Genomic DNA, 13,392 nt, shown 5'->3' on the forward strand with positions numbered 1-13,392 from the left:
AGGATTAGCGTTCGCTTAAAACTCAGGTTATTTCAGGACAGGATTTCAAAACCATGAATGGGTAGGGATTGGTAAAATGGGTAGAAGGTTTTTACTTTTAATTGGCTTGCAGGTTGGTTATGGGCACAGAGCGGGGATTTTCAAGTGAGTTGTTGACAGAAACTTCTAAAATGTTCTTTCCAAAGCAGGTGGAGTTGGTTCTTGCTTGTTCTACAGTCTTGGCAAATTTTCATTTCTCAGATTTGTAAGTTTGATGTTAATTTCTCAATTCCATACAGTCAAATTGGGCTTCGTGAGATAAACCCAGTTGGTTTTAGTGGTTAGCCCTCTTATGGAGTTCATTTTTATATTGCATAAATCTGAAAGGCAGAAATTTAAGATATTTTTCTAGTTTATTAGAATTTACATGCATATATATATATATATATATATATGCATGTGTGTGTATTCCCTACCAGTATTATGCATGTTACTTTATTGCTTTTTTAATTGTCAGCAGTTGGATTAAAAAAAAAAAGCATGGTATGAACGAAAAGTCATGATTCCTTGCTTAAATAAATTTTATTTAGTTATATCTGTTACTCTGTGGACATGATATTTGAAATGATATTACACAGATGAGCCTCCTCAGTGCTTTAAACAGAGGTTGAAGAGATAATTGTACTTTGAGGTCTGGTTAGAAAATGCCATAGTCAAGACTAAAGGGCAACATTTGAGACAGTACTATTGAGAAACAGGTAGTATGTGCATAAAAGTCAACAACTCTATTATGTATGTGTGTTTAATTATGTATTAGATAAATATAGATAATATATACATATCATTGGGAGAAGTATTTTCTAAGCTATAAAAGGCATCTTTTTAGCAGCTACTACCTTAATCTTAATGAGCAACTAAATTACTCTAGATCTGCTTTAATTTAGTATGAAGAATTGTATTAAATAAACCATATTACATTCTCAATTAGGGGGCAGCCACGTTAAAGGAGAAAGGAAAATCTGTTTTCCATCAGTTACGTTAGAACACAAAGCAGATCTATGTAGCTCTGTGTTACCCTGTAGTGTGTTAATCAGATACAAGGTGTGACGGAAGCCAGTGACAAAGAGTTTTCCTGATAGTGAACAGGCTCTGATAATAAGCTGGTTAAGGCTTCATAATGTTTCAGTGGTGTAGTAGTAAACAAAATGATATAGGACTTCAGAAAGGATGGCACATTCCATATAAAATCAAACCATAAGTCTTTCGTGACACTTTAGAATTTATGAAAACTAGTGCTTAAGGTCATAATGTCAGGAGCTGAGAAGAAAATAAAAGACAAAGCATGTGTACCTTTAAATACAAGACAAACCAGAGTCCCAAAGCAAGGATATCAGGGTGCACTCCTTGTGAAAAGAAGCATTTCAAAAATGAAGAAAAAACAACTATATTCCTAGAGTATTTCCACAATAGCTTGATAAATTTTGATGACATTTCTTGCCTGTGTTTGAGCTATGACATCCCTGAATTCCCGTATCTATTTTCTGATACTGAGGGGGCAGTGATATAAGAGGGAAGTAGGGATTTGGGGGAGAGGGGTTAGAGGGAATTGGTTTTAATTGATATATGTTGAATTTATTAAATTTTGATACAATATTCATTTAGAATTGCTATGTAATTTTTAAAAGATGACCTCTGTATATTGCTATTATTCTGCAGTTTTGGGGGATAGTTATTTCAACAGCTTTATGAGGTAATGGTATTAATTATAGATTTGTATTTGAGGAATTTTAGAACTTGAATAAATCTTAGATTTGTTTCATTTTACAGTTGAAGAATCTGAGACCAACAGATTTTAAAATACCTTTAGAAGGTTGCATATTTCTGTTAGTATCAGAACTAGAAGGAGAACCCAGGTCTCTTGGCCCTTATCCAATGTTCTTTGTATTATACCATACCACATTATTAGTGTCTATAAATTCAGACTCTGAGACACAAAGAAAGTATGACTTTGCCAGGGCTATTAAACTATACTCACTGAGCATAGATACAGAAGATAGCTGAGACTAGGGATTCCAGAATATGCTGGTCCACTGGGGTATGATAAAGCTTTCACTGGTTTTCACTAAAATGGAAAAGAGAGGGAAAAGAATAAAGTGTATGTGTGTGTGTGTGTGTGTGTGTGTGTGTATGAAAGTGAGAGAGGAAAGAGAAGAGAGAGACCAGAACTGGGGAGGAGTTGTAAATGTAAAGTTAAAGTATTTTAGTGTTGGGAAGGTATATCTTTATTTTGAGATCATCTTTCTCACATTTTTAGTCTTAAAATGGCCTTTCTTTTATAAAACAATAATAGTAGGTGGAAGTTGATTTACATTTAATATCAGTCCCACAGATTTACTTTTTTAAAAAAATTAATTTATGGGTTTCCCTGGTGACGCAGTGGTTGAGAGTCCGCCTGCCGATGCAGGGGACATGGGTTTGTGCCCTGGTCAGGGAAGATCCCACATGCCGCAGAGCGCCTGGGCCCGTGAGCCATGGCCGCTGAGCCTGCGTGTCCGGAGCCTGTGCTCCACAACGGGAGAGGCCACAACAGTGAGAGGCCCACGTACCGCAAAAAATAATAAATAAATAAATATATTCATTTATTTATTTATTTATTTTTGGCTGCGTTGGGTCTTCATTGCTACACGCGGGCTTTCTCTGGTTGCGGTGAGCGGGGGCTACTCTTCGTTAAGGTGTGTGGGCTTCTCATTGCAGTGGCTTCTCTTGTTGCAGAGCACGGACTCTAGGCATGCAGACTTCAGCAGTTGTGGCACTCAGGCTCAGTAGTTATGGCCCGTGGGCTCTAGAGCACAGGCTCAGTAGTTGTGGCACACGGGCTTAGCTGCTCCACGGCATGTGGGATCTTCTTGGACCAGGGTTCGAACCCATGTCCCCTGCATTGGCAGATGGATTCTTTTTTTTTTTTTTTTTTTTTGCGCTACGTGGGCCTCTCACTGCTGTGGCCTCTCCCGCTGCGGAGCACAGGCTCCGGACGCACAGGCCCAGCAGCCACGGCTCACGGGCCCAGCCGCTCCGCAGCATGCGGGATCCTCCCGGACCGGGGCACGAACCCGTGTGCCCTGCATCGGCAGGCGGACTCTCAACCACTGCACCACCAGGGAAGCCCTGGCAGGTGGATTCTTAACCACTGCACCACCAGGGAAGTCCCAAGTCCCACAGATTTACTTTTGAACCTTTCTAAAATCTAAAATTCTTGGGACCACTGTCCTAACCTATTAATTCACTACGGTTGATAAATAGATCTTCAACATCCGTAAGCTAAAATATTTAATTTTCAAGAAATATGGAACATAAAAATCAGTGTTTCAGAAACATAAAGATGAAAAATACAGCATCATATAGCAAAACTGTACTATCTTTTTTGATTCTAACCAATTTGCTATTAAGGAAAAAGAAATGAAAATATTTAAACAAATATTGCATTCCTCATAACATCCTTCATTCCAAGATGCTACATTTGGTAAATATTCGAATACCTGAGGCTGCATTATCACAAACTAGAGCAAACCTTTATGGCACAAGTATAATATCTTAATAATATTTTATACTTAGCCTCTAAATTTAAAAATGCATATTTTAAAACATCCTCCAAAGTTAGCTGTTAATATTAGAATTAAGAAAGTCACTGAAAACTAGTATATACCAGTATTTATTGTGGTTCTAGCTAAGGTAAAGATATTAGGGTATTTTTTCTATAATTTTCAACTTTCAGTCAGGAAATAGTTTTATAATGGAAATAGTTTTATAATCATAAAACTCCAAATGTTTTCAAAAAGTCATAACTGCTTGAGACTTTAAGGCCTTGATACTGTTTGGTCAGGGTTTTTTGCCATTTTCTTTCCTATGATCTATAACAAAAAGCTCGCTGTATTTAATGAGTCTCAAGGCCATCTTTTGTGAAAACTCCACATGTCATTGTAGTGGATTCATTGTAGTAGGAATCTGTAATCATTGTTGGATCTTCTGCAGAACATAATTTTCTGTATCCTAAATGATTACTCAGCTTGGTATAGAATAACATATTCTGTTTCATATTTACTGAGGGAGAAACTTTTGTTTTTGTTTTTTTTCTGAAGAGCTGAGAAGACAACCATAGTTGTTATCCAGTAAACAATAATGTACATGTTACTCATTATGTTAGTCATAGAAAAGTAAGCCTGTTGTTTTATTGTACAAAAATACTTAAAATAAGAATAAAATTATCTTTAATAAAGAAAATAGTACAATCTATATCATTGTTACTGTACCTTTTGGCCTTATAATGTTAAGAGATGCCCTGGTTCTGTGGGTTTGCTCAGTCATAAACTGATATTAAAAAATAATCATAATAAAAGGAAGGCAAAAGCTTTAAAGGAATTCAGATCAGCATAAGGGTAGTCTTATTAAATCTGATGCTAACTCACTGCATTGGAAAATCAGCTTTCCCAAGACACTAAGAAGTCAAGCTTTAGTGTCACAAGCTAGCCATGGAGTCTCATGGATGTTTTTGGTTTGTGTGTTTGGACTTCTGTCAAATATAGTGTAAACAGTCTTTAAACAAAAACACTCAGGCTTGTGTGTGTAGGTTCATTAATAAGAACATTGCAATAAGTTTAAAGGGTAATAAGGCTTAAGTTAGAAAGGCTGTTGTTTGTGATGAAAACAGCTCATTTATTACACATTTCTACATTTATTAGATGTATTTTTATTACTAAACTAGAATAGTAAAATCTTACAAGAAGGGTAGAGATGATAACTCATAGAATAAGCGTGAATTTTCTTCTTTGTGCAGAGCATTACTTACTAGGCCAAATACATTTTTATGGATATGCAGTTTAAGGATTTATTTTATTTTTTTGGCCACACCATGCAGCATATGGGACCTTTGTTCCCTGACCAGGGATCGAACCTGCGCCCCCTGCATTGGAAGTGCAGAGTCTTAACCACTGGACCACCAGGGAAGGATTTACTTTTTTAAATTATACGTACCCCTGTAACATTTCACAGATATTCACAAGAAGCAAGTTTTAGCCTTAGTGGAATAGCAAACCCCATATTTTACATGCTTTGGGTGCTTGATGATTTCAACTTCTGTTCTTACACTAAGAATCCACATGCTTGAACTTAAATTATAATAAAACATTCAAATCATATGTCTATCATCTTCCTTGGATACTTCTTCATTCAGATAATCAAATTTTAAATTTTTCTACCAAAATGAAAAGTTAGTTTTATACCTCTTGCCAAGTAAAACAAACTGCTATTCATGAAAGAAACAATACCACTCAAATTAGTTCCAGTATTTAATGTAGATCTAATAGGATATCTAGTATTATAAGGCATATTCTATTAAATATTGTGATTATAACAGTTGAATTAATGTTTATTATTTTAAGTAAAATGCAATAATATTTATAACTCTTTTATACAATTTAATTTTAAATAATTATATTAGGAAATAAACTGACAACTAATAGGAATTTTAATAGATAACCACTAGAAAGAATGAACCGTTAATAATTTGGTGGCAAAATTGCCATTAGCAGTACCATAGCCAAAAAATATCTTCTGCTTCCACCAACCTAAGTTGAAAAGTAACATCTATATAGTTTCAGAGTTGTACAGTATAGAACACACAGTCTAACAGCTGACACTGCTAAGAGATATATTGATAATGTGAAACTTAAAATTTAACAAGAAAAATTTTGATAATAATGAATACCTTTATTATAAAATTTCATATGTATTCTTACATCCCAGAAATTTATTCTGTGATGACAGTTTTTGACTTCAGCCTTACTTGGCTTTGTATGAAAATTGCTCAGCATTCACCTAAAATATATATTTGGTCCACCTCTTAGTTATCGTGATCATCCTAACTATTGGAGGACAGTAGTATTGCCTGGCACCTTACCAACTTAAAAAAAATATATAAACAAAAGTGTTAAAGAAAAGACAGAGGAATTTAAAACTAAGAACCCGGTGATTAGGATGACAAGAAATACCTGAAGCCTTTTTTTCCATCTAAGTCATCAGTGGTACTGTCCATTAATTAAGTGAATACACTTGTCAGAAGTAACCACAACCTGTGGAGCTAGATAGGTTCAGCTGTAACTTTTGTAATAATTTGCCTACTTGCCCTTCAAAAACACGCACCAATGAAGTTCTCTGTCAATAGATGCTACAGATACAATGAATAAGCCACAGTCTTGCTCCTCAAGAGTTCATGGTTAAAGCAGGAGATGTTTAAAGAAATAATTATGACCAAATAAGACATTATTATTTTGTGGTTGAAACAAAATTGAATTAAATTCTGCTATTTGTTTTTTGTAGTAAACCATTTCAGTTTTTAGGAGAAATTCTTTAATAGTGCATTTTTTTCCTACTGAAAAATTTTATCTAAACAAAAAGATGCAGCGAAAGATGTAATTTTAATGCTCAACCACCTGTCATTAGTGCCACAGTAATTATAGCCACAAAACTCTTTGGAAGCTGAAGTCTGGTTGCTTACCTAAATTCTAGTAATACTTAGATAAAGAATTTGTGAAATTTGAACTTTTCCAGTTTTTGCCATTGCCAATGGCGATTGGTAATCCAAACAGAGATGTCTTAATATATGTAATAAATTGATTTTTATTGATTATCGTGTACAGTAGTTCTGAACAGGTACTTTTAATGTTTTCTCTGACCCAAACAAAGGCCCCAAAATTCTCTTCTTATAAGCTAAATGTACTGCTATCTGAGTGCCAAGGAAGTGCCTTCATAAGCTTACATAAAAATAATTGACTTTGTTTGCAATAGGAATATGATGAAGAATGGGCTAAGAAAATTCAGAGTGAAAAGTTTCGTTGGCATAACTCTCAGTGGCTGGAGATGGTAGAGAGTCGTCAGATGGATGAGAGTGAGCAGTACTTGTATGGTGATGATCGAATTGAGCCATACATCCATGAAGGAGACATTCTCGAGAGACCTGACCTTTTCTACAGCTCAGGTAAAATGATAACCAAAGCAAAAATAAGTCTGTGTGTGTGATATAAGTAGGGATTTTTGTCTGCCAACCTTGCTCATTCTCAAGCTTTGTAAGCACTTCTTTTAGTATATAAATGGCCTTCTGCTAATGATTTTAGACATAACATCAGTACACACACCAAGCAAACCTATTAACTCACCATTATTTTTTTCCAAGTTAGTCTTTGATGTGATCCCCATTAAAAAGGCTGTGTTTGATGTGATCCCCATTAAAAAGGCTGTGACCAGGAAAATTAATTGCTCTTAGTTTATTATTTTCTAGAATGTGTAACTTAAAATGACATCTTCAAGATTTCTGACTTCTGTTTGAAAATGTGATATTTTTCTCTATTCTGCATTTATTTAAATGTATAATTTACTAATTTATGTTTTCTTTTCCTGTGTCTTTCATTTTAACAGTCTCATTTTGCCATGGTTTTGCTTTATTTTCGAACTAGTAACCCCTGTTTGGTTCTCTGGTTGGGAAGATTTAGACACTTTATAGCAATAGTTTTTTCATTCTAAACTCTTGCTAGTATTTTCAAGGCAAAATTTAATTTTTACATAGATCTTACATACCCTTGTTGATTCTGCCATCCTGCCTTTTTCCAGGGATTTTGGTAAGTTTTTGCATATTCTCCCTTTTAATGTGTTGCACTGTTACCAGTATTAATTACTTCATTGAAGTAATTACTTCAATTAATTACTTCATTGAAGTCATTTAGTTGAAGAGACAAAAGAAGGGATTTCTAACTAAGATCTGTAGCAGGTTGCAAATAAAAAGCATTTAAAGTAATTGTATCTGAATTAATGGCTCACCTTTTTTTCCTACTATGTATTCATTCATATATTTTTCATAATTGTATGCTGTGCATATTGCCCATAAGGCTGCATTATTTTTATATTTGATATAGATACTTGAATCCTGGAAAATTGGTACTTTACTTTGAAAATTAAATAGATTTCTTCCTAACTGAACTTTACAGTAGTTATGAAATACTGCTTTGAGTTTCAAACCAGATGGAGTAGATGATTAATTTCAACCAACCAGAATTTCTTAATTTAATAATGGCAAGCAGCTGTTCCTTACCTAGTCAGATATTCATGAAGTAAAATGATGTAAAATATATATGATGTGAATTTTTTGATAATAGAAATCAGAATTTCTTGGAATCAGGTTTCTTGCTTTGAAAATTGATAGATAGCTACTTTTCAGTGTGAATCAATGAGCAGTTTCCAAAAACGAATAAAACTTGTAACCACCTCAGTATTTAACTTTGTTGTTTTAATACAATTAGAATTTCAGAACAGATTTCTAAAAAATTATACCACTTTTCCAAAATTAATTCAAGTTGACCCCTTAAAATGAAAATCATAACATTTTTCTGTGAGATACAATTAAAATGTACAACCTATGCTTTTGTGAGAAATCTGAATTGTACACATTTTTATATATCTAAATTTAGAAACAGCCACAGCTGATGGAAAAATAAATAAATCTAAGCATTCGAGGGGTGAAATGTTATCTTTAGATAGCCTCATGGTTGTTTTTTTATACCTATAGCCTGATGATATGGTACACACTTGACAGCAGAGATTACATTGCTATGAGTTTAAAGATAAAATTCTCATATCAAGCCACCTGTACTTTTTTAGTTTATTATTTTACCTACTTTATTTTTCATGAATAGTTCATCAACTAAGTGAGTCTCTGTGGTGTTTTTGATATGTGTCATGGAAATCTCGACAATGCTAGTCTCTTGTCTTTTACTGTGTGCAGTTGTATCTTCAGAAACATCAGATAAATTTGTAACACTGCAGATTTGTTGGGATGCTTTAGCAATCTTACTTAAGTCTCTGGCTCTCCATGAAACTTTAGGCAGCTTCTGATAAAAGCAACTGTAGTAGTTTTTCAACCACAGAGTTTAAGCTAAATGGCCAGTGATACCCTGGTCTTATCTTTTATTTAAAAATGAAATAGCATTTGCTACTTCCTGGTCATTAGTATTGCCCTCTATGCTTTCCAACTGTTAGACATGTCAAAATGTATCTGTTTCTTTCTTGCTATTATTTTAAAAAAAGGACCCTCATTCTGTTATCTGAAATAGGAATCTACTTATACATCTCCTTATAGTTACATTATTTTTTTTTCTTAGTCTAAAATAATTGTGATTGCAGTTACTGACTAATTTCCTTTTCTATCATGAAAATGATGCTGTTTGCTTTAGTACTTTTTACCCACAGAGGAAGTATATTGTAATTTATAAAGCTGTATTGCTACTACACATTTCTAAATTATTTGTTACTTTTTTGCTGTTGTTCTTCATTCATTGTGATGAATCTTATCCTTAGCATTTATTATGTAACTATATTACAGAATATGAAACTTAAAATGGTTTAGTTCTGTCTCAGGATCATTGTAAAACCATAATTTTCATTTACCTATGTGTTTATGTGATGTATCTTATCAGGTGTAACCAAATAAGTTATGATTTATCTATTTTAGTCATTTCTTTTTCTCATTTTCTTCACTCTTTATATCTGTTTCCTCCCACACAGTCATGATTTCACTTTTAGCTAGTTCACCAAAGAGCCTAATACTACGTTTTCATTTGACTTTTAGAAATAAAGTTTACTTCAGTAACAATATATAAGAAGATACTGAGTTTTTGTATTTGTTTACTTTTATTTATTCAATATGTATAAGCCAGTTTTTTTAACTGAGTTTCAGAAATCAGAAAGTTGATAAATTATCTATGCTGGCAGTAAATTTGCTTTGATTTCATTCTTGTTCCAATACATACCCCATTTTACTCATAACCACATTTATCATCATTACTTAGAGCACCTCAAGAAGGTGTGTTATATAACTATGGTCTAAAAGGTTTCATGTAATTTAATAACCTAAATGTATATAATGCTCTACAATTTACAAAGTGCTCTGGTGTATATCCTCTCTGCCTTCTATTTGTTCTCTGGGCATTTAAATGTTACATGAAATTCTTTGATTCCTTGTTGCTGTCTTTGAAACAGTAAGGTTAGATAGAGTAGGAGCTTAAGAAGGACACTCCTAGATTTATCTGAATACATGATTACAACCAAAAATACATGATTCCTTTTCAGTATTTCTATAAAAATTAATTTTGGTTACAGAATGCTGAGAAACAGTTAATTCCAAAGAAGTTGAAGTACTTGAGTTGATGATTTAAGATATAATTTAACTTCTATACTTCATTATAGTGAAGAATGATTGCTCATATTACAGAGTTACCTAAATTTTGTCAAGTCATTAAAGGGCAGTGTAGAAGCTGTAGTTTACCGAATGAATTGCAGGGCCTTAGGATTATTAAAAATTAAGTTCAGAAATATAAGTTTACTCTTTATTCACATAATATCAGGCTTATTGTATTACTAAACTTACTGTATTCTAGGTTTATAAAATTTCTTAAACTAGTTGTATTCTGGGTTTATAAAATTTCTGGCTGAATCTTTAAATTCAAATTTTTTTTATTTTCATCTCTATTTGATGAGATCCCCGTTTGTAGTTCCCTGTATTCCATTTATCCTTCTTACTCATTTTTCCCTTTGAAGACAATGAGAGCTTTGAATCAAAATGAAGATGTTGAGAATTTGACAACAGTTTTTCATTTAAGTTCTTCCTCATCTGATTCACTTCACTAGATCGTGTTTCATGTAATATTAACTTTTAATGTATAATTCAGGTATTTTTATTTGGTTGTATTTATATGAGTGTTATATTTCTGAGTGTTAGAATCTTTTATGCTGCTGGCATGCTGGATATCTTTGTATTCATTTTCAAAGTGTGGTATACATTTTATTTTGGCATTACTTAGCTTTGTTCCTCTAAAATTGGCAGATTTCTTAACTCCTGATCCTAAATTATTTGGTTTTAACAGAGAAACGTGTTGATTTTTGTGGTCTTCACCTTGTTAATTTTAGCCAAACTTTCACAGTCTTAGATCCATAGAAAATTAATTTTTTTAGCCGCTTAACTCTCAATCTATGGTGTCTTGGCATTCCCATAATTTCATTTTTTGTAACTTTTTTTGTGTTTAGCTGGACTTTTAGTTTATAGAATTTTTAACTTTTAGAGGACACAGAAACTGGACTAAATATTACATACTTTTTAGCTACCTCTTAAGTATTTTAAATTTACTAAAGTAATAAGGTAAATACCAGAGGTATTATTAACAATTCAACAATTAAATAATAATGCAAGTCTTTAGTATATGGTATGTAACAAATGGATATATGTAACAAATGAGTAGTATAGGAGTCTTATGGAAATACCAATTATTTTTACCTATTCATTTCCCAACTCTATTAAGTTTTACCATCTATTCGATTTTTAATACCCTTACTCCTAAACAGATTTTATCATTTAATTCCCAGCTGTCTATCAATACTCAAATCAGTTACACCTCTGCCTCCCTCCCTTCCCAAGTAGGATTTTCTAACCTCTACAGAACACAGTAATCTTTCTGTAGCTTTTTCAGCCTCCAGCGTTCATTTAGTAGGTATATCCCTTCCTGTTGTGTATCATTTATTAATGAAATGTATTATTTAATTGCATCTTAAGTGTCTATTTGTATTTCACTTAACCTGAAATTCCTGAAAACAGAAATTATGTATTCTAAGTTTTTCCACAGGACCTAGCGAAGTATTATTGCATGTGGTAGGTGTAAAATGATTGTCTGGTGACTGAATAATTTGCTTACTGTGTGCCAAATTTATAAACTATGTTGTGGATACCACCTAGCCAACAAGTGACCTAGAGTTCACTTACCAACCCAGAGTACTTTCAGAAAAGGAAACTTTAAAAGGCTTCAGAGCTTTTCAAATAGTAATTACAAAAGCCATATACTAAAATATATTTGTTCTATGCATAAAACAGCCCTGAGGCCATCACTTAGATCTTTTTTCCTCAGATTCTTCTTATTCTTAACTTACTCATAATTCTATCAAAAATAGGTCATCTGGATTCTTAGATTGGAGCGAATGAGAAAGTAGTATCACTCTAAAATCAGTGAGAAGTAATAATAAAGACTTAGATTTAGGAAAAGGAGCACTTTATAAGCAAAGAAAAAGTACTCAAAAAGCATAGTAGTGTAGCCACATAGCATAGGTAGTCAAATATATCTAATAACCTAGGGCGTTACTACATAATAATTGATGTTTATAATGAAGATTGAGTTATCAAGAAGTTTTAAAATTATATTCAGTATACTTTTTAAAAACACAGGAAATATAAAATGTATTTTCAAGGATTTCTAACCCAAGTTTGTGTGTTTGTTTTAAGGTTTGACACTTAAAGTGTCAAGCATTGCTTATATAAAAATTCACTTATTTGAAATGTATAATTCCCTAATCATACTACGCAGATGAAGCTGTCTGGGTATAAAATGTCGGACATACTAGAGTGTTGGTCTTTACCGAAACCATGCTATTTAATGTCTCTTCTATTTCCTTACTCATTCTGTTTCTTAGCCTGGAAGGTTTATTGTCCCTCCCTATCCTACCTCATCCCTTAACTTTTGTTGTCTTCTCCACAAGACTGGAAGCCCCTTGAAGGCAGAGATTTTCTTATTCATCTCTCTAATAAAATAGTACTACCACATAGTAGATGCTCAATAAATGTCCAATCATTGTAAAAGAACACTTAAGTATGTATGGTCTTCTGTTCATACTCCCAGAGAGAATTGAATATCATGCTAACATTTTTCTTCCGGATTAAATATACAGGTTATTTTCTATTGTGTTACTTGATAGAACAGTTTCCTTTTTATTCCCTGCAAAGATGTTTAACTAGTTACTATTTTCTTTCATCCTAGATGGATTAGTTGCCTCTGAAGGAGCCATGAGTCCAGATTTCTTCAATGATTATCACCTTCAAAATGGAGATGTAGCTGGGCAGCATTCATTTCCTGGCAGGTAAACAGTCTTCCAAGAAAAATCTAATATATGCTGTTCCCCTTGTTTTTGAAAAGCTAAAATTTTCTTCACTTCCCATTTTTCTTTTTCCATTAAAGAGTAAAAAAAAAAAAGAATCCTGAATATTTTCAAGAACATACTCATTTGATTTTAAATTAACTTATGAAGTCACATTTTATATGTAAAAAAATGAAGATCACAGTTCTAAAAACAAATGTGTGTGTGTGTGTGTGTGTGTATATATATATATATATATATATGGGGTGTGTGTGTGTGTGTGTGTATGTATATATGCTTCCTCACTTTGGAAAATACAGGCTGTCTATTGAAATAGACAGTACTTTTGCCAAATTAATGACCCAGATTGTTTCATAAGTGTTTTCCAAAGCCAATAAAATATAAAATAAGAACACA

The 13,392-nt window shown here is 33.1% G+C and overlaps 1 protein-coding gene and 1 non-coding gene across 3 annotated transcripts in view; one reads left to right on the forward strand and one right to left on the reverse strand.

Moving 5' to 3' along the window:
- Positions 1-13,392, forward strand: part of KIFAP3 (kinesin associated protein 3) — a 165,309-nt gene that overhangs the window by 122,424 nt on the left and 29,493 nt on the right. For both annotated transcript variants that reach the window (XM_049715585.1, XM_004269744.4), the window contains exons 18-19: positions 6,820-7,009; positions 12,879-12,978. In XM_049715585.1, the coding sequence (XP_049571542.1) occupies positions 6,820-7,009; positions 12,879-12,978 (290 nt within the window). The remainder of the gene's footprint in view (positions 1-6,819; positions 7,010-12,878; positions 12,979-13,392) is intronic.
- Positions 4,907-4,979, reverse strand: TRNAG-UCC (transfer RNA glycine (anticodon UCC)). Its single transcript has one exon. It is a non-coding gene; the product is annotated as a tRNA-Gly (tRNA).

This window comes from Orcinus orca, chromosome 1 (genome assembly GCF_937001465.1).
Source record: "Orcinus orca chromosome 1, mOrcOrc1.1, whole genome shotgun sequence".
Lineage (NCBI taxonomy): Eukaryota > Metazoa > Chordata > Mammalia > Artiodactyla > Delphinidae > Orcinus > Orcinus orca.